Raw genomic sequence first — 22,415 nt, forward strand, 5'->3', positions numbered from 1 at the left:
TCTGTCTGTAACATCCATCACGATCTACCCAGGGCTTGCGGTGACTGAACAGTGACAGGTGCGCACTGCCTGCTCAAGTGTCGACAAGTCAAGTATCCGTGACTTTCCCTGGCCTTAGATGTCCCAAAGTTTTCAGGGGATACTTACCCAGTCATTGGTGAATCGCATCGCTCCATACTAGACCTTTTAATTTTATGAGTCATATCACTGTGGTTTTGCTTTTGGTTTTTTCAGTTAACATCTAATGTGTTTTCTCTGTCGCTTGTGTATCTCCCGTCACAACATAGTGGCTGTTTACTGCACGGTGACGAGGTTTGTTCGCACACTGTGCTGCCTCACACAGTGTCGACAAGGTCAAGTAATCGTTGACTGGCTATCCCTGCCTTAGGTTGTCCCAAAGGTTTCAGGGGATCCTTACCCCTACATGTGGTTGAACAGCCTTCCATACTTGACCTTGTATCTTGATGAGTGATGATGTTATTTTTTTAGTGATTGTTATTCCTAGTTAACATTCGTACTGTTCGTGCAGGTTCACGTCCTGTCCAGTTCGGATCAAGTATCGTCCTCGTCCCACCTAGGTTTCCTCAATGTAGGGGTATCTGTACCGTTCATTGTTTCCCTTCCATGCTGACCTTTCATTTTTAAGATGTATAAGTCATGTTTCTGTTTTTACCAGTATAACATCCATAGTGATTGTCCGGTCTGTACTTACAAATTGCTTAGTAATTCATAACTGCACTAGCGTGACAGAGTTGTCGCACACTGGCCTGACTCACATGTGCCGACAGGGCAAGTAATCGTAACTGTCCCTGCCTTAGGTTGTCCCAAAGTGTTTCAGGGGGGATCTTACCCGTCATTGGTGAATCAGCCTTCCATATCTTGACCTTTAAAGTTTATTAGAGTCATATCACTGCTGTTTTTTTTTTGTTTTTTTTCAGTTACATCTAGTTGTTCTCTGTCTTTGTATCTCCGTCACAACATGTGCTGTGTTGACGTGCACGGGACTGAGTTGTGTCGCACACTTGTGCCCTGCTCACAGTGGTCAACAAGGTCAGTAATCGTGACTGGTCCCGGCCTTAGGTTGTCCCAAAGGTTTTTTCAGGGGTCTTATCCCGTCATGGTGAATCACCTTCCATACCTGAACCGTTTGACGATCGATTGTAAGTTTAGAGATATATCACATGTTTTGCTCTGTTAGGTCTGTCGTTTAACTTGTGTTTTCTTTACCCTCCACCCGTAAAGCGGTGTTAAACGGAGAGTTGTGCAGTCGTGTAACTGTACATGCGAGTTGTCGCACCTGTGCCTGCTCACAGTGTCGACAAGGTCAAGTAATCGTGACGGTCCCTGCCTTAGGTTGTCCCAAAGTTTTCAGGGGATCTTACCGTCATTGGTGAATCATCCTTCCATACTTGACCTTTAATTTAGAGTCATATACTGTTTTTGTTTTTTGCAGTAACATCTATTAGTTTCACTGTCTTTGTGATCCTCCCCGTCACAAACATGTGCTGTAGACTGACACCGGTGCAGAGTTTTGTCGCAGCACGTTGCCTGCTCACAGTGTCGACAAGGTCAAGTAACGTGACTGTCCCCGCCTTAGGTTGTCCCAATTTTTCAGGGGGACTTACCCGGCATTGGTGAATCAGACTTCCAACTTGACCTTTTTAATTTAGAGTCATATTCACTTGTTTTTGTTTTTTTCAGTTAACATCTATTTGTTCTTCTCTGTCTTGTATTCCCGTCAACAACATGTGCTGTGTTACTGGCACTGTGTGACAGAGTTGTCGCGCACTGTGCCTGCTCACAGTGTCGACAAGGTCAAGTAATCGTGACTGTCCTGCCTTAGGTTGTCCACAAGTTTTCACAGGGGGATCTTACCCGTCATTGGTGAATCAGCCTTCCATACTTGACCTTTTTATTTTAGAGTCAATCACTGTTTGTTTTGTTTTTTTTTCAGTTAACCTATTTGTTTCTCTGTCTTGTTATCTCCCAGTCACAACAGGTGCTGTGTTCTGCACGTGACGGAGTTGTCGCACACTGTGCCTGCCTCTACAGTGTCGACAGAGTCAAGTATCGGTGACTGTCCCTGCCTTAGGTTGTCCCAAAGTTTTCAGGTGATCTAACCCGTCATTGGTGAACAGCCCTTCCATACTTACCCTTTTAATTAGAGTGAATATAACGTTTTTTTTTTTTTTGTTCAGTTAACATATGTGTTTGTCTCTGTCTTTGATCCCGTCACAAATGTGCGGTGTACTGCAGGTGACAGAGTTGTGCACATGTGCACTGCTCACAGTGTCAACAAGTAGGTAATCGGGACTGTCCTGCCGTAGGTTGTCCCAAAGTTTTCAGGGGGATCTTTACCCGTCATTGGTGATCAGCCTTCCATACTTGACCTTTTAATTTTAGAGTCATATCACTGTTTTTTTTTTTTTTTTTTTTCAGTTAACATCTATTTGTTTCTCTGTCGTGATCTCCGTCACAACATGTGCTGGTGTTCTGCACGGTGACAGAGTTGTCGCGACAAGTGCCTGCTCACAGTGTCAGACAAGGTCAGTAATCGTGACTCCCTGCCTTAGGTTGTCCCAAAGTTTTCAGGGGATCTTACCCGTCATTGGTGAATCAGCCTTCCATACTTGACCTTTTATTTTGAGTCAGTATCACTGTTTTTTTTTTTTTTTCAGTTAACATCTATTTGTTTCTCTGTCTTTGTATCTCACCGTCACAACATGTGCTGTGTCACTGCACGGTGACGTTGTTTCTCCTTTTTCTTTTAAATGATTAAGTCAGTTTACTGTGTTCCAGGAAATAGTGATAGTCTCGTACTTTTGCTTATAAATTCTTCACTTACAGTGAAGGTTGTCGCACACTGGCCGCTCACAGTGTGCAACAGGTCAAGTAATCGTGACTGTCCGCCTTAGGTTGTCCCAAAGTTTTCAGGGGGATCTTACCGTCATTGGATCAGCCTTCCATACTGACCTTTTAATTTTAGAGTTCATACACTGTTTTTTTTGTTTTTTTCAGTTAACATCTATTTGTTTCTCTGTTCTTTGTATCTCCGTCACACAAGTGCTGTGTACTGCACGGTGACAGAGTTTGTCGCACACTGTGCCTGCTCACAGTGTCGACAAGGTCAAGTAATCGTGACTGTCCCGCCTTAGGTTGTCCAAAGTTTTCAGGGGGATCTTACCCGTCATTGGTGAATACCTTCAATTCTTGACCTTTTATATTTAGAGTCTATCACTGTCTTTTTTTTTTTTTTTTTTCAGTTCAACACTCTATTTGTTTTTTCTGTCTTTTGTATCGCCGCTCCCCTCTCCCGTCACAACATGTGCTGTGTTAACTGCACACGTGTGGGACGTGGTTCTCCTCGGTTTTCTTTTAATGATTTAAGTCATTTTAACTGTTTTACTCACAGGAGTAGTGGGTATGCTACGAAAAAGTTGACTTACATTGTTAGAATAATATTCGCACATCTAGCTTAAAGCTGAAGGCTTGTCCGCACACTGTGCCTGCTCACGTGTGCAACCAGGTCAGTATCGTGACTGTCCCTGCCTTAGGTTTGCCCAAGTTTTCGGGGGATCTTACGCCTCATTGTTAAGCATCCTTCCATAACTATGACCCTTTCTTATTAACATAAACGCTATTTTGGTTTTTTCATCAGTTGTGGGCTTTTACATGAGGACATTAGATAATGCAGCCTACCTTGTAATCGTGATCTCTACCTCGTCCTCCCGCTGAATGCTTCACTCAGTAACTCCCTTCTCACCATGGGTTTTGAACTTTGAAGCCCACTGACATTGGAGCTTCTTTTTCCTGGGTTTGCTCTGTCTGCCCTCCCCATTCCCCCTTTTTCTTTTAAGTCTTCTTTTTCTCCTCGTTCATTTAGTATCCTCCCTCTGCTATCTTTCTGCGGCATCGTTGCGCCCTTGCGTCTCTTCTTCTGTCTCTGGCACTTTTTCCTCCCTCTCTCCAATTAACTCTTGTTTTATACCCTGGACAGCAGACGTTCTCCTCACTGATCATCCACCTCCCTTCCTAAGTCTTCGTACACGGGGTAGGACGAGCAGAAAGTAGCAAGAGATTGCTACTTTCCTGCTGGTCCAGCTCCTGTATCAACGACCGGTAGATTCTTCATCGTCATCACTGTTCTCTTCTTCCTCATTCTTTGCTTTCTTCTTCTTCATTCTCGCTGCCACTCCGCCTTCTTCTGTTGTAGTTCTGGACAAATGGACACGACCATCTTCATTGTACTCTTCCCAGGTCCTTTTCTCCCTCATCATTACCTGGGTTGTGCACCGTGCAAGGGTGTCCAGTCCGTTGGTTTGGGTATCATTGTGTGGGCGCAGTTGCAACGCAAAAGACTACCACCTCCGCTTAATTGGAAATGTAACCGCTAAAGTATATTTAGCTAGAGAGCAGGTGTGCTCTTCCTCCTCCAACACGATACACAATAACAATAACACATACAGTACAGGAATAAGTGCTAAGGCTTCAGTCATATTCCAGCAAGTTAACATTTGAAATAATCTTTTCCTTCTCACTGTTCTTTGAAAGAGCTGAGAACCAAAGAGCAAATGACTCGCAAATGCTTTTTACCTCACATGAAAGCACCTGTCTTTGTAAAAGAAGATGTTGAATACGTACAGTTTAGCACATGTGGAGTGAGTGGGCAAAGTCTTAAACATAGGCAATCACTTTTTGCAGTTGCAACCTAACTTCTTATTTAAAAATGTAAACCTGTGAAAGTTACTTAGCTTTAAAACCGATGCAGGAAAAACAAACGCGTGCTCCTTCTCCAAGACGATGGCATTGTTCAAAAAGTAGACTGAAGAAACGACTTGTTTAAAAACCAGCTACAGGGCATCCTTCCTCTCAAATCAAAAGTCATCCGGGAATGAGTGCTGATCTCTCTCTTTCTCCTCTCTTATTGCAAATATCTTCAGACACCGAAACATTTTCATTCTGAAAAGAACTGGACCTGGAACTCTCATTTGCATACATTAATATTCAAGCAAATCAAATGTACATAACCCTGCTGAACAGATCTGATCTTTAAAATCCCCCCAATAAATGTAAGGGGGAGTAGTTACCCTAATTATTATTTTCCATAACAGCCATCAGGCCCTCCCATCACACTTAACCGATATAAACACAGCTAACAGCTATTTATTAGATAGCAAACTGCGTTAGAAACAACGTTATTATTTGTCTGCAGACAAATCATTTTAATGACATTTCTTCACGGTACCTCCGTCTTTCTATGTTGTTTTTCTCTCTCTTCTCTTTTCCCATCTCCGGACACTGACCGCAGAGTTTTGGTCATTTTTCTATTATTATACTATACACATCATCTAATAATTATTATTAAATAATATTTATAATCATTATAAATTAACTAGAGCCTCTGTGCCTTCACTATCATTTAGGACATAATGTTCCTTCCTTGTCAATGTGAAGTCATTATTAATATAGTTGTAGGTCAAAATCAAACACAAATTTGCTCAGAGGGTTTTACATCCTCAACAATTAGACCCTTTAAAAAGATGGAAACCTCCCAAAAGGAGAGATAAATCAACACAATCGGATACATTTGGTACTGGCAAATCGTTTTTATTATTATTATGCATTACCCTTTGGCACATAGTAACACCAGCACCTTAGAGACTAACAGTTGTGTTTTTTAAAAGAAAGAAAAGAAAACAGAACACTACATTTCTGTATGTGTGTAATGACATTTCAAGAAAACCACAAAAATAATGAATTACATTTCTTTTGTAAACTTAAAGGATGACAGAACATGTTCTGAACCGGTAACATAAATCAAAGTATAATAAGGCATTACGTTCACTGTAAAAACGCTGAGTGTTGATTATAAGGGAGAGAGAGAGAGGCAGTTAACTGGAGTAGAAACTGATGTAGCTGTTCACTGTCATGATGATTCAGAGTCTGTACCTGTAGCGACGGGAGTGGCAAAACATAAAAACATAACGTTGCAGTTTTTGCTGTTCCTTTTGTTTTGAAATATTTAATTATCAACCAGGTATCAATTGTAATTAAAAATATACATCTAGTGGTACACGTAAATCTTATAGATACATTTTGTGCTTACCTACAATGGGATGAGACAGAGTTTAACACTCCACTAAATGACCCATTACTTAAAACACCCAGCTACTACAGGATGATTGAAGGACATGTATATTAGGGTAAAATATAACATATGTACAACTGTATGAAATTCAATGTGTATCATGCTTATATAGAACAGCTGGAATTAATAAAAATACTTATTTAATAATTTTTCTATTTTATAACATTTGGTTTTTGAATTCTTCGAGATACACCCAAAGACTTGAATGAATGAATCTGCATCCAGCTCAACAATTTTGTTGGGTCTACCAGAGCTACAAATCTTCACCATTTCATCATTTTCCAGTTTATACACTCTATAAATATCTGATTTATGGATGGATTTTGTCATATTTGTACACAGGAGAGCTCAGTTTAAACTAAGCAGATGAATTACATTTGATCAATCCCATTTCAATTAAAAATAAGATGATAATTTCAAGTTTTAAACTTGAAACATGCTGTTTTTTATTTCAGTGTTTCAATATAAGCAGGACAGAATCAAATGCAGACAATTAAATGTTTAACATGAGGAATTCAGTCACAGAAAAATAAAAAGGGGAATTACATCTTAGATTCACATGGAAACCAAAAATGGGACGTTTACGTACAAACATACGAACAAAATGAAATTTAAGGAATTTAAAGTTGTTTAGAAAGGAAATATCTACCCTCACCTACTTTCACACTCTTATCTCAGGCATTGTTCACCCCTACATAGACAGCAATAAAGAGGAAAAGGTGAGGGTGGTGCCCGTGACTTGAAATACCACTAACAGAAGTGCTGCACTAGTGTTTGTGAGGATTTAGTTTTTTTTTACTCTGAATTTCGTGTTTGTCAATAGTGGGAGTTTGACCATTATGCACAGATTTAAGTTTATGGCTTGACCAATTTAACTTAATTGTATATGTATATGTATATGTATGCAATGTCCTGTTAGCCGGGAATAGAAGGTACAATTACACCTTTCTATTTTAGTGTCAAAGTAATTTAGGGGGGATTTTTCCTTCAACAGACAGCTGTCCAATCTTTGGACCACCAATCAGCAACTTACAGTCTTATAAAAATGCTAAGACTGCTGTTAACTATTAACAGTTATATACAATCATACAAACCTAACGAGGAGAGATGTAATTATCTGAACTGTCATCAGACTTTTCGATCCCATCTTGAAAAAGCGTGGGAGCAACGAATACAAGTAAATCGGCTAAATTAAACTCAACAGAAGTGCATGAGGTGAAGGACTACACATTAACCTTCATTATGCTTCCTTAGGTGCAACAAATCGCTCTCCTTTATCAAACTATGTTGGTGTGAGCTCCTCTTGTGATTATAATCATGTCCAGCACACCCAACAGATGTACTCCCTCTGACATTCACCTCTATCAGGTTGCTCTGGTGTTACTGAGAGAGAACTTAAACCTAGAAGAACTTTAAACGCCGCTCTTTGGATCATGCCTTCCAGAAAAGCAAAACAAAACATTTTATTTGTTACAATAACAATGACTCTCCGTCATCTCTGGTTGGTGAATGGATGAACAGCTTGAGGTTGGCGCTCAAATTTCAGGGCAGAAAACGTTTCCTTTGTTACAGTTGTAACAGTCCTACATCTCGTCTAAACCGTAATCCTCCTCTGGAAAGTCTCCCACAATCACACTCAGGGGCTTCACAAATCCACCATATTTGTTCTCACATTCAAAGTATTGCTTCCCTTCAACACTGTGGAGACACAATTTATGAAAAAAAAAAGACAGTCAAATGCAAAAACAGGATAAACAAAATTGTGCATCACTAAAAGAAAAGAGAAGACAGTGCTCTTACGTTCCATTGTGCTTTCCCAGGGGCTCGTCATACTTCACACCAACCCAATGGCCCGTCTTGAAATCTGTTGTACCTGCAATGAACGTAACAACAATGTTCCTTACACCAAATGGTCATAAGTTCTCAGCTTACAATAACAGAGTTTATTGATTAGTTCTGAGTATTCTCCATATTAACACGTGAGATCACAGATTACTATGCCATAAATCTGGGCATATACACAGACATGCAAGAAGTAAATAGACACTTTTAATTGGAATTTGAATGAAGGTGTCTATTTACTTCTTGCATGTCTGTGTACAAGCCACCTTATTGGTCTTAGAGCAAGCAACAACAAAATGTTAAGATGCTTAAGTGTACCACATGACACAATGAATTACTTACAGTGAGACATTGTTTGGGGTCAGCACTCAAGCTAATCTGATTTAGACTGATTTTAAAATCACATTAAATGAAATGTGAAAGATCTCCAAATGAAACAGACAAATCAAAACACACCAGTACAGGAAAAACTTCAGCAGCCAAACCAGCAGTTACGTTTGGTCTCCTAAAACTAGCAGAGCAACGTATAAAAAGTGCTACGACTACTCCTAAATTTCTTGATTGTGTACTAGGCTGCCACTATTTATAACAAAGTCTGCTCTGTTGGAGAGAAAATCCTCAGTCTCACAGGATTCATTAGTTCAGTGTCTTAAAGAAAGTAAGTTTTATCCACACTTACCAACATACATAACTGTGCCAAGCTTTGAGGGTTGCCCTGGAACCTGAACTTTGCATCTGTTGCCAACAGATATCGCATTAGCAGCAGCCTTCTGTTCCTCCTCCCGAGCAGCAACTTCAGCTTTCTTCTTGGCCACTTCCTCCTCGTTGTAGTGACATAAACGATTTTTCTTCATGAATGACCTCACTGTATCTGAAGGAAAGAAAGGTGGATTGTACTAAACAAAACAGGCAGAATAGCATGTCTTGTATCGAATAATATAATTCCACTACCACATTTACAAAATAAATCATAACCAGCTCAGACTTTGTGTGGTGCTGGGATTGTAATTTTTTTTGTCTGTAACTGCAACTAACAATTGATATTTAATAGCCAGATTTGGATTAGCTTATTTATTTAATACCAAAAGCACAAAGAAAAATCAGGTTATGAGAATTACAAATTGGAGAGAAGTACAAGAAGTATCGAGTATGTCAGGCTGTACCTGTTCTCTTATTATATTCTTCATCTGGGAGTTCAAACTTCTCCACTTTGGAAACATCTGTGAACTCGCCCAGCTGACCTCCACTTCTGTCAATAACCTGTAATTCAGGATGAGACACAGAAACTGAATAAATCTCCGGGGTCCATTTACAGAATATGGCAGAAATACAGTATGTATCATTATGTTCTCATGAGTATAACCAGAAAACAAGAATCGCTGTGTTTTTGTTACTTTAGAATGAGTGTTTTATATCTACAAGCGCCACAGGTTCTCTTCCACCAAGTAAAATGGATAATTATGTTATAAGCCTTTAACCACTACATAGCTGCATTCTCATTTTTAAAACAGTTTGCAAATGTTTTACTGCATAGTAAGGACAAAAAACAGATATGTCTTGAAGAAACGTATCGAAAACTGATCTGAAAACCTGTATTTTGCTATAATATGACAGTGATCTGAGCCATATATATTAAAAGTGTCCAATCTGAGCGGCTACATACATGTATTCTGCAGTTGTCATCCACGGGATAGGAACCCAACAAAGCTTCGTTGTCATCCATTTTCTGCATGAACTTGTCAGAGACACTGTACAGCTCCAGGTCCATGCAGGATGGAGATACGCCCACAACCATCTCCAACCTTCCCTAATAAGAAAAAACAAAGTAAAGATATTGTTGGATCTCTGAAAGCACTAAATACATCTCAATATGAGGTGGAGGTCAGGTGTTGTATAATAAATGACGTGTGGTAGGATGAGTCTTACCTTCAGGTTTGCTAAAGTGATCCCTCTGTTTAACTTCTGCTGCACCTCAAAGGAGGAGATGGTGCTCGTGAGGCGCACATTCACAGTGGGATTGGTCACTACTGTCAGTCCACTGTCCATTATGGCCACACAGCTGATACAGGCGAAATACTGAAAAAAAAAAACCACACAAACAAAAAGGGGACACAATGGCCAAATTAATACACAATCTCACAGCTGTAAACAACTCATTTCACTGCGTCCTGACAATAAGTTTCCTTTCAGATGAAATAGTCTATGAAGACTCACTAAGTCATCTGTCCCCCTAACCTCACTGATAACAAACTCTGACGTTGTTGCTACGCACCTCTAAGCATTCAAACGAATGTTTACCCTTCTTTAGGTAAACAACAACCCTCCTCTCTCGTGTTTACACACACTATAAACTCTGATAGTTTAAGTTTCACGTGACATTTTCTCATTTCATCCAGCCAGTTTAGATTAGCTCCTTACAGCTAGCCACACTGTGTCTGGGCGGCTAGCAGCAGAGTCATGCTGTTGGATACAGCCTCGCTTTAGACAGCCAGGTTGCCATAGTTACTTACGAGCACGTTTGTTTCCTAGCGTTGTTACAGTCGAAGCAGACCACGCACAGATCACGCACAGACCACCGACACAGCAGCTTTCTAGTACAAGTACCGCAGCGAGATGTTTCGATGCGTTGCTGCGCCACGCCAAAAAACACGTGACTACGGCCCCACCCCGATACGTCACGGTCGTATAAGGGAGCTAGCTGTCGCGCGAGTTTTGAACAAGAGGGGGGGACGTAGTCTACGCACATTACGTAGTTTGTTACGTAAGGTTTGTGTAACAAAATAACAACAAAAGAAGGAGTAAACCCACTTCAGTGCGTCAGATTAAACACAGAAAATACAGTGTTGTAACCAGCGCCATTTTGGCTCCGGTTGTGCCACATTATAACGTTAAATCCGGCTACTACTAGTGGTGTGTCGTTCACTTTATACGAATCTCTTAAATGACTCGGGACTAATGAGTGATTCGTTCATTTTTATGCAGTACGTTCGCTCGCCACATGACAGCTGCATAAGCTCAGTCAGGACAGGAAACAGAAATGATAAGTTCACGATTCAACAACCTGTCCTCAAGTTTGATTCTCTCTCGTTCATTTGTCACATGACAGGCAGCTCAGCCACAGGCATGTGTGACGAGCAGTGTTCGTTCATACAGATCGTCTTTCATTCATTTGTCCATACTGCCATATAGCCATACATATACATATATTTATATTTATACTGATAATTCTGTTACCCACGGACACCTTACAATAAATAAAAGTAGACAGCAAATAACAAAAACAAACAAAATAACCATAAAAGTATACCAAATTACAAGAACACAACATTACAAACAGGTTAAAATATGACAATGCAATTAAATCAAATGGAAAAGACTAATTTAAACAGGTGGGTTAGGGTTAGTACAGACTTAAATTGTGAAAGTGACAAAAAGTTTACATCTTTTACTTATATTTTATATGTCATGTTTATGCTGTTTGCACAGGATAAGAGGGAAACGAAATTCCAATACTCTGTATGTCCTGTACATCAGCAGCATTGGCAATAAAGTTGACTTGACTTAATTTGTCACGTTTACATCACCCACAAGAGGGCTACAGCACTGCACTAGTGAATGAACGAAATTGAAGAAAACGACTAAAAAAAAAGATTCTTTCAATTTACCATCCGAGATTAAGTGATCCGATTCCGTAAAACGACTCCTAACTTCCCACCACTAGCTGCTACACCCACGCCCAGCTCTGGAACTTTCTACCCGCCCCCACAGTTTAACCACCAATCACACAGAGGAGAAAATACTTTCAACCAATAGCGTTACGATGGCTTTGGCACCGCCTACTTATAAGCAGATTGACACGACCGAGAACCAATCAGGGCACAGGAGTGTATCAGACCGTTGAAATGACCACACAGCGGCGCCATCGTCTAGTATGAACTGTCTGAAGTTTCTTTGTGTGGGGACAAATTTAACCAAACATTGAGCCTATTGTTTGTAAGTTAAGTAATAAGAACACACGGGCCAGTATTGTATGTTACAACTAATACTGAAGAATCAATCATGTTTGGGATCCATCTCTAACAAAGCTCCATTATAACTTTGGAGTAAATCTGCATTACAATAACTGATTTTGCACATGACATTAACGTAATAAATATACTGTGTTTTCTAGATATGAACTCATACTGCTGTCACAAGAAGGAAACAGTGTCCCTGCCAGAAAGACAAGCCTTTTTAAAAAAACAAACAAAAAAAACATGTTAACAGTGAACCAGAGTAGCCCTCCAACACAGATAACAAACTAGAGCATGTATGGGCAGAAAAAAAGTAGATCAAAGAAAACAGAGTCTCAGCCTAACCCCAGGCAGGCACAGGGGAGTATAGGGGGGCTGAGACAAGCCCACAGTCCCACAGAGAAGATTTACATTCCTATGGTTGTTGATAGAGATAGAGGTCTGCAAACCTGCCTGGCCTCATTCACCCCTCATCTGCAGGTCACTGATATGTGGCAGATAGATCGTATCATAAAGAATATACTCTTTTCTGTCTTATATCGTTATCTATTAGAGTCTGGGGTCTGTACATGAATATAAGCTTTCAGTTTTCCAAAAAAGAAAAAGTGTCATAAATGTCTATTATGCCTGCTGTGTTTGTGTACACTTAATTGAGTGTGTTTGCACTGACAGTATTTACACTGGGAAACCACCAGACACACGAAAGGATCATAGGATCCGGTTGGAGAACTGAGAGGAGACTGGAAACAAGTCTGTCCAAACCAAATGCTGTTATGCATAACAAATGTTATTCTTCTTGGGATTTTCTTCTCTTGGAAGTTCTCAATTTATTCAGTGATTTAATGTTAACACATGCATGATATAAAGTCTGAATTAACTGTCCATGACACACTTACTATGCTACTGAAGAGTACACTTTTTGTACAGTGGTATGTATTTTACAGTATCAAGATGATCATGAAGGACCAGTCTGTCTGGCTACACATAAAATCTGTTAGGGATGCTATTAAAAATATATAAAAGTCATATACATTTTTCCACCAATCTAGATTTGCTCAGATATGAGCACTGTAGTAGAAATGAGACAATTAGGCAATAAGTTAAATTCATTCATATTGAACTGACAGAAAAAAAATAATTAAATAAATAAATAAGAATTATTAAATGCCACCGTTTACCGATTTTCTTAGTATTGCATGGTAATTAGCTAAACATCTTCTGAACATCAATAATAATCAGCAGATCAATCAATGTTAAAGAATAGTTGGCTACATTAATTAGTAGTTATTACTCGCCCACTGAACAGTGACCCAGACATGGTCTGCAGTGAAGGAAATAAATAATTTTCTTTTTTTCCCCTGTTCTAATGTATTTTGAGTGTAATTTATTTGCCAAGAAAAACACAATAAAAACGAATTTGAATTACTCATTTCAGGCCTATTTTATTTGTAGTATATACTTTATATGCTATATTTATATGCTTTACACTCTACTGTATTTCACTGTACATTTTTATAGCTTCCACTCCACCAGACATTCTGCATCAGTAATAAACGAATAATATAACAACCTGACAGGGGCCACGCTGATATGTAATTAGTACTTATATATTATAATAATCTTAATTAATTCACATTTATTTGAAATGATTATAAATGCTGATGAAAAAATAAAAAATTGCTTCTTGATTGTGTATTTTAATTCAGTCATGAATGCATAACTTTTAATATTGATGCTTTAAACTCAAGTGAAATGCATGGACCACATTAGTCAGACATTAATATGTTAATGCATGAATAATATCCCGGCACATGAAGGCTGGCCTCGCAGTAAGTTTGAACAAAGGCACCACATTAGGTTATAAAAAGGGGCGTGACTGCTGCTTGTCTGCAGGCACATTCATGATTTGGAGTTGGAGAGAGCCGCGCTGCAGAGGGAGGGAGGGAGGGAGAGAGGAGGAGGAACTACTGGAGGAAAAAAAAGTTAAAGTAAAAATGGCTTCCTTGTCTTTGGAGTCTACAGAACAATCTGAGAACAGCCCAGAGGAGCCAACGGGAACGGATCCCAAAGAAGAGGACGATCCGATCCAAGTTTCGGAACAATTGCTCCAAAGTTTCCAAAAGTCGGCTCTGAGTTTTTCCACTGACCAAGTATCATGTCTGTGCGAGGCCCTTCTGCAGGCGGGCAATGTGGATCGCCTGTGGAGATTTCTATCCACCATACCTCCTTCGTCCGAGCTGCTACGTGGCAACGAGACCCTGTTGAAGGCCCAGGCACTGGTGGCTTTCCACAGGGAAGAATTCAAGGAGCTGTACGCAATCCTGGAGAGCTACGTCTTCCACCCGTCTAACCATGGGTTCCTGCAGGACCTGTACCTGAAAGCCCGCTACAAGGAGGCGGAGAGGTCCCGGGGCCGCAGCCTGGGCGCAGTGGACAAGTACCGGCTCAGGAAGAAGTTCCCTTTGCCCAAAACTATTTGGGACGGAGAGGAGACCGTGTACTGCTTCAAGGAGAAGTCAAGAAATGCGTTGAAAGAGTGCTATAAGAGCAACAGGTACCCCACTCCGGATGAGAAGAAAAACCTGGCTAAAGTCACCGGACTGTCCCTCACACAGGTCAGCAACTGGTTCAAGAACCGCAGGCAGAGGGACAGGACCCCGTCCGGGACCCACAGCAAAAGGCAAGACAACAGCTCTACACACACACATGTGCTGCATTTATCTTTATGGACTGAGCTTGGTGATATAAAAAGGGTCATTAAATAAGCCACAGCTGTCCTGAACTGATCTGACAGAGGCTTGTTACTTTATGTTTTGTGACAGCAGTTATCAGAGTAGTGCATGAAACTACAAGACCAGACCTTAATGGTAAACAAAGACCTGCAGGCCTACACAGAGGGACATAAAGAGTATGTGCAAAAAATAAAAATAAAACTAAACTAAAACATTCAATCAAGTTAAGAAGATTGACAGAGGAGCTGACTTTTGACAGCAGTAAGGACACACAGGTCTGAGACCAGGAGCATGTTGCTTTGTTATGAAATGTGAGATCCAGGCGCCCACAATGGCTCAAGTTTCCTGAAACCCTGCACCAGCTGCCTAGGGCCTGCAGGGTGACTGAGGTTAGCGTAAACTAGAGGAGGTGGGGGGGTGGTAAACAAGAAAGAAAGTTGATTTGACACAGGTTGAAATCTCAGAGTTTTACAGCAGAGGGGAAAAGGAGATAAGAGCGAATACTGCAGACTTATCTTATCAGACGTGAGGGTTTGTGGTGGTCTGGCAGACACGTAATCTGTATGGTTGACCAGGCTGCTATGATTTGTAACCAAGTACAGGCCCTAGAAGAGTTTCTAGGAATGTGAGTGCACTGATCCACTGCAGGAGAGGGTCGGTTTGTAGATAAGAAGGTGAAAGTGATTAATAATAATAATAATAATAGTACTGAATGGTAGATATCTTTGCCAGCATATTTAATTTTATATAAACATACAAAAACATCTTTATTTCTAAACCAAAATAGATTAAATAAAATGGTTCCAGCTCATTAAATGTCAGCTTTTACTAATCACTAAATTACAACATGAAAATATCTTAATTCTTAGTGCACTTTCCCCAGATTTTGCACTTGAAAATATCTTAATTCTTAGTGCACTTTCCCCAGATTTTGCACTTGAAACATCCTAAATAGCTGACTTTAATAATAACCTCATAAAATGCATTTATTTAATTACCACAGACAGCTCATAATTGTAAACAATGCACACGTGTCTGAGCAGGTTAAACAACTTTTGACAAATATTCACCCTGAAGTAGTATTTAAAAAATCGTATAATAGTAATCGTAATAGTAGAATTAGAGTGAAGGAGCACCTACAGTATCATTACTCCTTATTTCTCTTATATTGTTGTTGTTATTACTGCTGGTATTATTATTATTACTTGTTAAGTGTGTAGAATTTAGTGGATCTAAAGAATCTAAGTTCAGATTGCAACCAACTGAACACTGCACGCCTCACTCTCTCGTCTCAAGCATGGAGAAACTACAGTGGCCTGAAAAACTCACGAAAAACTCAAAAGTCCTATATAGAGCCAGTGTTCGCGCCTTCTGCAGATATAAAAGTCTAATTTTAAGATAGCAAGAACATAGCAGTTCTTTTTAAAGGTGATTACAACATAATCATAATTTACATAAGTATCATTATGATATTATCTTGTACTCACACTACTTCCATAATAACAATTATTGTTATGTTTACCATTCTTATCACTTTCCTATTTTAAACTTTTTTTGATCGAACAAATTGTAGGGGTTTATAAAAACACATTATTTGTTTAATTATGTTTGACATCTGATTTGTTTCTGGACTTTTTTTGTCCCCCAGATGACACGATAATGTTAAATGTTAATAAGTGTCCGACTGACGGCGGGTGTGTGAATTTGAACCCTCCTACAAATTACAGCAATCAAAGTCTGCTACTGTGACTGTAAATACAATCTCAGACGACAGTTAAAATTATTGTTGAACAACCAAAACACCATCATGCAAGATGAAGCCTTTTTTTTCTGGTTGTTCTTCAGATTCTATCAGCACTGGTGGGTAAGATTTAGCAGCTTCTGTTTACAGAAAATGGCAGAAATGGAATATAATATTCATAATATAGTATAGTATTTTTGATTCTGATAACTATGTGTGTGTAATCACCTGAAAATAGGAATCATTATGTTTTTGTAACCCTCAAACAAGCCTTTCATATCTACAGACACTGTGGGTCCTCTTCCTCCATGTTGAACCTCCAGTGTTTGGTTTGTAACAAATGAACCAAAGACTGTCGGTAGATGGGACTTTCAGCATTTTTAGCACCCCCTCTATAGTTTCTCCTACATGCTTGGAAGGAGAGGCAGAAGCAAAGGGTTGCAACCAGTAGCGACACAGATAGATGCCACTAGATCCTACACAATGATGCTTTTAATCCTGTCCGTTAATGACATTAAAAAAATCAATATAATATCTAACAATGCATATTCCATTAAGACAGAAATCACAGGAAGTTTTGAGACATGCTGTGATGGTCTATTTGTGCAAGGATAAGCTCAAAACATTTGTTTTAGCAGAGCGCTGCAAAACATTAAGCAACAATAAAACTGGCTCCACCAGTTGTCATAAACTCAAAGCATTTAAAGGATTAGAAAGTTATGAAGGGAATCATTAGCTTGTGTTTCTAAGCTGAGCTCTGATAAAGCCACACACATTTCCCTTTTTGACCCGTTTATTTTGCCTCTGTTGCAGTGAGTCTGATGGAAACCACAGCACGGAGGACGAGGCGAGCCCCATGGACGACACCCCTGACAAACCGGAGGATGCTGCTGGCTCCACGGAGTCCATCATCTCCCTGTCTGCTGTCCCCTGTAGCACAGGAGGCCAGCTCATCCTCAACGGGTCTGGTGGCTTCCTCACAGCCTCCCAGTCTTTACTTCTTAATGGAAACTCCCTGATCTCCGGTACTGGTGCTGGTGTCATAATTAACGGGCTAAGCTTGGGCGATTGCCAGACAGTCACACTGAGTCCTGTACCAACCAACTCTCCTTTGATACTGAACGGGGCTCAGGTAATAACCAAACCTAGTATCAGCGTGCAGCAGCAGGCAGTTTCTGTGGCAGAGCCGGTGGTTTCAGCCATGGAGGCCAAGCAAAGCAGCATCCCAGCAGTTGTTCTGAGCACTAACACCACACCGGTCTCAAACCCTCCATCCATCATCTCTGTTCCTCTGCAAATCAAGACAGAAACAAGCAATACAATGGATTTCATCAATGTCCAAGATTCAGAGGGAAACAGCCAGACAGTATCTTCCTCTTCTTCATCTTTATCACCATCCTCACCAACTCTGTCTTCCCCTACCAGTATCCCCTCACTAGTCTTAACACAAAACACCCAACACCAGGAGTCCCTCACCCTCCCGGCCTCTTTGTCGTCTGCAGGCATGGTCATCTCCAGTTCTGCCGTGTCTCTCTCCAATCAGCAAGCGGAGTATGTTGTCTTTGCCACTGCCGGCTCCCAGTTAAACCCATGTAGCTCTGTGGTTTCCACCAGCAACTCCACCCCTCAGGTCTTCTCTCTGCCCCAGGTTGTGCCTTCCATCCAGGGTATACCAGTATCCCAGCTAGTCCAGCAGTCCTCAGGAGCCCATGTGTCCCAGTGCCCTCAGTTGGTCCCAGTATCCCCACTCACCTCACAAGCTCCTCACTTCCAAAGCCAGACAATGAACACAGGCAACAGACTGTTGCACCAGCAGCACGATGCTTCAACTAGTTTGCCTGAAGGTGCCACGACCATCGTCTCCATCTCACAGCTGAACAACAGTCAGCTCCCTCAGCGAACGGCACACCACCAACTGGGGGACCAAAACACAAACTCCACACCCAGCAAAATCCAGGTCCCACAGGTTATCTCCATCTCTTCCCCAACACAAGTAGTCCCAGTCCCCCAAGCTAAAGGCACCACACCAGCACAGTTAGTCCCCCTCTCCATGCCTCAGCTGGTCCCAGTCTCCCCCATCCAAACTTCGTCCACCATCTCTTTCCCCCAGGTGGTACCGGCCAGTCCTTCTCTCTCCATCCCCTCAGCTGGCGTGCCTTTACAGATCCTGACATCAGCTCCTGCACCTGCAGGGGTCGCACAGGGTGCTCTCAGGATAAACCAGCTGAGGCCCATTCAGAGTGTGGGTCCCCCAACCAGCGTGGCGCCTGGTGTGCAGCTCCTCAACTCTGGGATCATTCAGCTGCCTTCTGCTGCTCCAGGTACACTGAAATCATTATACATATAGTAAGCGGCTAGGCAACTGTTTTGATAATTGATAAAGCAGTTTTTATTGTCATATATGATATTAAACTCATTATCTCTGGGCATTTTGACTATTGGTCAGACTAAAATGTGAAGGCCTGAACTGAAATTACTGTATAATGGGCATTTTTTAATACAATACAAGAATAATCAGTTGGGTAACGACAATAGAAATAATAGTTGCATGCAGCCATAATAGTGAATTTATGTATTCCAATTATTTATTTGGAAAAGAACAAGATTTTCACTTGTTATATGAAAATGTTTCATTGTTTGACTTCATGTTTTACACTACATTGTTCAGAACCAATCAAAGTACTTAATTACATGGATTAACTGATGCAGAGTTACTTGATACAAGTGATTATTTAATTACCGGTAGTTATAGAAATGGTACACAATGAGATTAAATATTTCATGACTGAAACTAACAATAGAAGGTGTTTCATTCAAATTTAATGTGGTGATTATTTTGTTGCTAGTAAAGAGTTGTATTGGTGCTGATAATGATGCTATATCTCACTTACTGATCTTGTGTTTTATCACCGCTGTAGGTAACCTCCTCCTCGGTGGAAGCCCTTACCTGAGCGTCCAGCAAGGCAAGCTGATTCTGACCATCCCAGCAGGCATTCAACTCACCAGTCTGCCCATGAAACCAGTCCCAGAGGCATCACCCATCTCTGCTAATGGGTTGAGTCCCGTTCTCGCTCCTTCCACCCCTCCTGTAGCATCCCAACCTTCAACCACCTCAGGCCCGACCCCCATCGGCCTCACATCGTCTCCCCTAAACTTCATCAACTCGTCTCCACTGTACTGTGCTCCAGAGATTGGCACACCCGCCATCTCCTCGCCTCATACTCTGGACCATTCAGTCACTGCCACGACGCCAAACACTCTTACTCCAGAAAGTATGCTTACCCTCAGCCCCATGTACAGCGGAGTGACACCCAACACCCACTTGTCTCAACCAGCCTGGAGCCCTGTGCCCCTCTCCACTTCAGCTAGTCTAACTTTGTTTGATGTCCGCGGCAAGGACCTGCCCGTAGACCCGGCTTTGTTGGGCCTACCTGGAGGAGAGTCGCTGCTTCTGGGAAGCCCTTCGCCAGAGCAGGATGTGGAAACCAACTCAGCACTGGGTAATCCAGAGGAGATGGACGGGGACTCCAAGATTCTTACTCAGCTCCAGTCTGTCCCTGTGGATGACGAGCTGGGTTTGTAGTCTGTTTACGTTGCCGGTTGGCAACCTCATGTCTCTAAAAACAAAAAAACGCTGAAACATACAGTAGGTTACAGACTCAATCCTCTAAGACCCAAATGTCTTTTACAATATGTTTATGTACAACAACGATGATGCTCTCTTATTAGGGCCTGATAACATCATGGTCTTAGCTGGCACTTTTTAGATGACCCCTCTGCAGCTCTGTTTCACGTGGACGGGCAGGGTTACATGTGATCACAATATTCCTTTGGGTTTTGAATCTGACAGTTTCTTTTTTTTTTTACTAAAATCCGTACGTGCCTTTTCTGGTTTATCAGATCCAGACAGAAGAACTAACACAGATTAGTCTGCTTGGCCCGGTTACACAAGGCATTGTGGCTTTTCCTATTCTTGCCGATCTTCTTTGTAGTTTTGTGGACTGCAGACCGAGTTCAGCTGTACTTGGAAAAGATGTCTGTGGTTTTTCCTGGCAGTAGAAGTAGTCTGTTGTGGATCCATCGCAGTAACTATAAACAGGAATATCTGGCAAAGACATAAGAGTACTGCCTGCCTGTCCAGAACTCATTCACAGCCTGAATATATTATTCTACCAACACTCCAGGAATATAGTGAAGATTATATTCTTCACAAACAGAACTGAGTTTTATGTGAAATGTGTTTTTCTTCAGCCATAATTACATCATTGCTCCAAGGGGGGGTTAAAACAGTATTTTATTACTACAAGTTACTGAAGTCTGGGTTGAAACATGCAGCCGAACGTGAGAACGCTGTCCTCGATTCGTACAAACGTAACACAGGAAACAAAAAAGGGTCTAATACTCTATGCAATGCATGTTTAGTTCTTTATAGGACACTATGTGGCACAATGGCTGAGTTGAAAAGCCAGTACACTTGGGAGATGGGAGAAAATGAAGCATGACGGTGCATTACACTAAAACATTTGCTGTGATCCCACGTAGTGATATTTTTGTTTGTCATCTAAAATCATGTTTGTTGATGTCGATAAGTGCCTTATTTTAAAGCTTACAGATCCAACCCTTTTATTGCTATATACCCAACCAAATTTTGGTTTTCACATTTCCTTGTCTTGTTTGTTTTCCATTAAAAAAATAATGTGACAGTTTTGGTTGCATAGTCACAGCTCCTCTCTCCTCTATTTGTATATTTTGCACCTTTCATTCACACAATGTTTACGCTGTGCTGCCGTGTTGTCATGACAGTGTTTGGACTCTCTTAATTAGACTTTCTTAATTGGACCTGACAGGATAGCTAAAGCGGTAAATCAGAAAACAGGAGACGGGTTTCCTGACGAAATCTGTTGTAAATCGATAGAAAGGTTCCTTTCCACTGTCATAACACAGGTAGTGGTCGAATTTTGGCCAATCATGGTACACAAAAACACACTTCAGTGTCACATCTAGTTACACTTATGGCCTTTGTGTTTTTTTTTTATAATATGTTTGTTCTTTGTCTTTTATTTTTGTACATTTAATCTATTTAAAGCATGTATCAGTCGGTTTCTAGTTTTAACTGAAAGACAAATGAGTCCTTGTGGAAAAACGCAGATAGGAAACGATAGTCGTTTTCCCTCGGACGGTCACATTCTTGTTTTACAATCTTAGACTACAGATATGAAATCAGATTTGAGGTCATTTTAAAATACAGTAGGTCACCCCCTGTTAATTAATTTTAAGGTAGTCTTTAGATAGATTATTAAATTGCTTGGACAAATCAATTTTAGTTGAAATTTAGCCGAACATTCAAAATGATTAGGGGTTAAAGGGAATTGTGTCCTGTATGTAATATATGGTAGCCTGCATTTGTTTATATGAGCCATTTCTTACCAAAGTATGTAGACATTAAAGCCTCTTTGGGCTTGTGCACATTTGTAGCCGTGTTTGTTTGTTTGTAGCCTGGGATTTGTTTTTACTCTCTCCTACCTGACACATAATGCATACGAGTCCAGATGTAACCAAAGATAATGTATTTTGATCGACTTTTTTTGACAGTTTTGAAAGGGATCATTTGTGTGTCTGTCATTCAAGGTCCTTGTTTTATCTTTTTTTTTTGTATTCAAATGTATTCTATTTTTTATATTACATAATATTGTAATAAACTACATTTACAAAAAAAAAAGGTGTGGCTTATGCGTTGCATTATAGTTAGCACTTACACCATTAGTCAGATTTTGCTTCTGATTTGGCAAGAAAATTTTATTCAAATGTACTTTCTGCACAGCGGAAGCATCCATCCCTCTCTCTCTCTCTGTCTGTGTGTGTGTGTGTGAATGCCAATACAATAGCAAAGGTCCAAAATGTGTGTGAGAGTGAGCATGCATGTGTTTGTACAAGAGGAG

The 22,415-nt window shown here is 40.7% G+C and overlaps 2 protein-coding genes across 5 annotated transcripts; one reads left to right on the forward strand and one right to left on the reverse strand.

The window, feature by feature from the left end:
* Window positions 1-6,568: 6,568 nt before the first annotated feature.
* tbcb (tubulin folding cofactor B) lies at window positions 6,569-10,834 on the reverse strand. 4 transcript variants are annotated; one of them, XM_010745988.3, is made up of 7 exons: window positions 10,501-10,834; window positions 9,917-10,066; window positions 9,654-9,797; window positions 9,154-9,250; window positions 8,670-8,861; window positions 7,949-8,021; window positions 6,569-7,846 (listed from the first exon to the last, which is right to left on the reverse strand). In XM_010745988.3, exons 2-7 carry the CDS (start codon window positions 10,034-10,036, stop codon window positions 7,732-7,734), a joined length of 741 nt encoding a protein of 246 aa, XP_010744290.1. In that variant the 5' UTR covers window positions 10,037-10,066; window positions 10,501-10,834; the 3' UTR covers window positions 6,569-7,731. The 4 variants fall into 4 exon arrangements, with proteins under 4 accessions (XP_010744290.1, XP_027136328.1, XP_027136327.1 ...); XM_027280527.1 differs by lacking the exon at window positions 10,501-10,834 and adding an exon at window positions 10,409-10,486; XM_027280526.1 differs by lacking the exon at window positions 10,501-10,834 and adding an exon at window positions 10,263-10,280.
* Window positions 10,835-13,933: 3,099 nt separating this feature from the next.
* six5 (SIX homeobox 5) lies at window positions 13,934-21,810 on the forward strand. Its single transcript, XM_027280524.1, has 3 exons — window positions 13,934-14,683; window positions 17,290-18,797; window positions 19,395-21,810. The coding sequence occupies exons 1-3, from the start codon at window positions 13,998-14,000 to the stop codon at window positions 20,057-20,059; spliced, it is 2,859 nt and encodes a 952-aa protein (XP_027136325.1). The 5' UTR covers window positions 13,934-13,997; the 3' UTR covers window positions 20,060-21,810.
* The last annotated feature ends 605 nt before the right edge of the window (window positions 21,811-22,415 follow it).

This window comes from Larimichthys crocea, chromosome VII, assembly GCF_000972845.2.
Source record: "Larimichthys crocea isolate SSNF chromosome VII, L_crocea_2.0, whole genome shotgun sequence".
In the NCBI taxonomy this organism is placed as follows: domain Eukaryota; kingdom Metazoa; phylum Chordata; class Actinopteri; family Sciaenidae; genus Larimichthys; species Larimichthys crocea.

What these genes read in the sequence shown, in the direction of transcription:
- tbcb (XM_010745988.3), bottom strand. Translation starts at nt 10,036, where the DNA reads ATGGACAGTGGACTGACAGTAGTGACCAATCCCACTGTGAATGTGCGC. An exon ending in ATGACAACTGCAGAATACAT is followed by an intron (nt 9,251 to 9,653) that starts GTATGTAGCCGC and finishes CCTGAATTACAG; the next exon opens with GTTATTGACAGAAGTGGAGG. An exon ending in TGGCACAGTTATGTATGTTG is followed by an intron (nt 8,022 to 8,669) that starts GTAAGTGTGGAT and finishes CGTTCATTGCAG; the next exon opens with GTACAACAGATTTCAAGACG.
- six5 (XM_027280524.1), top strand. Translation starts at nt 13,998, where the DNA reads ATGGCTTCCTTGTCTTTGGAGTCTACAGAACAATCTGAGAACAGCCCA. An exon ending in TCCGGGACCCACAGCAAAAG is followed by an intron (nt 14,684 to 17,289) that starts GCAAGACAACAG and finishes CCTCTGTTGCAG; the next exon opens with TGAGTCTGATGGAAACCACA. An exon ending in GCTGCCTTCTGCTGCTCCAG is followed by an intron (nt 18,798 to 19,394) that starts GTACACTGAAAT and finishes TCACCGCTGTAG; the next exon opens with GTAACCTCCTCCTCGGTGGA.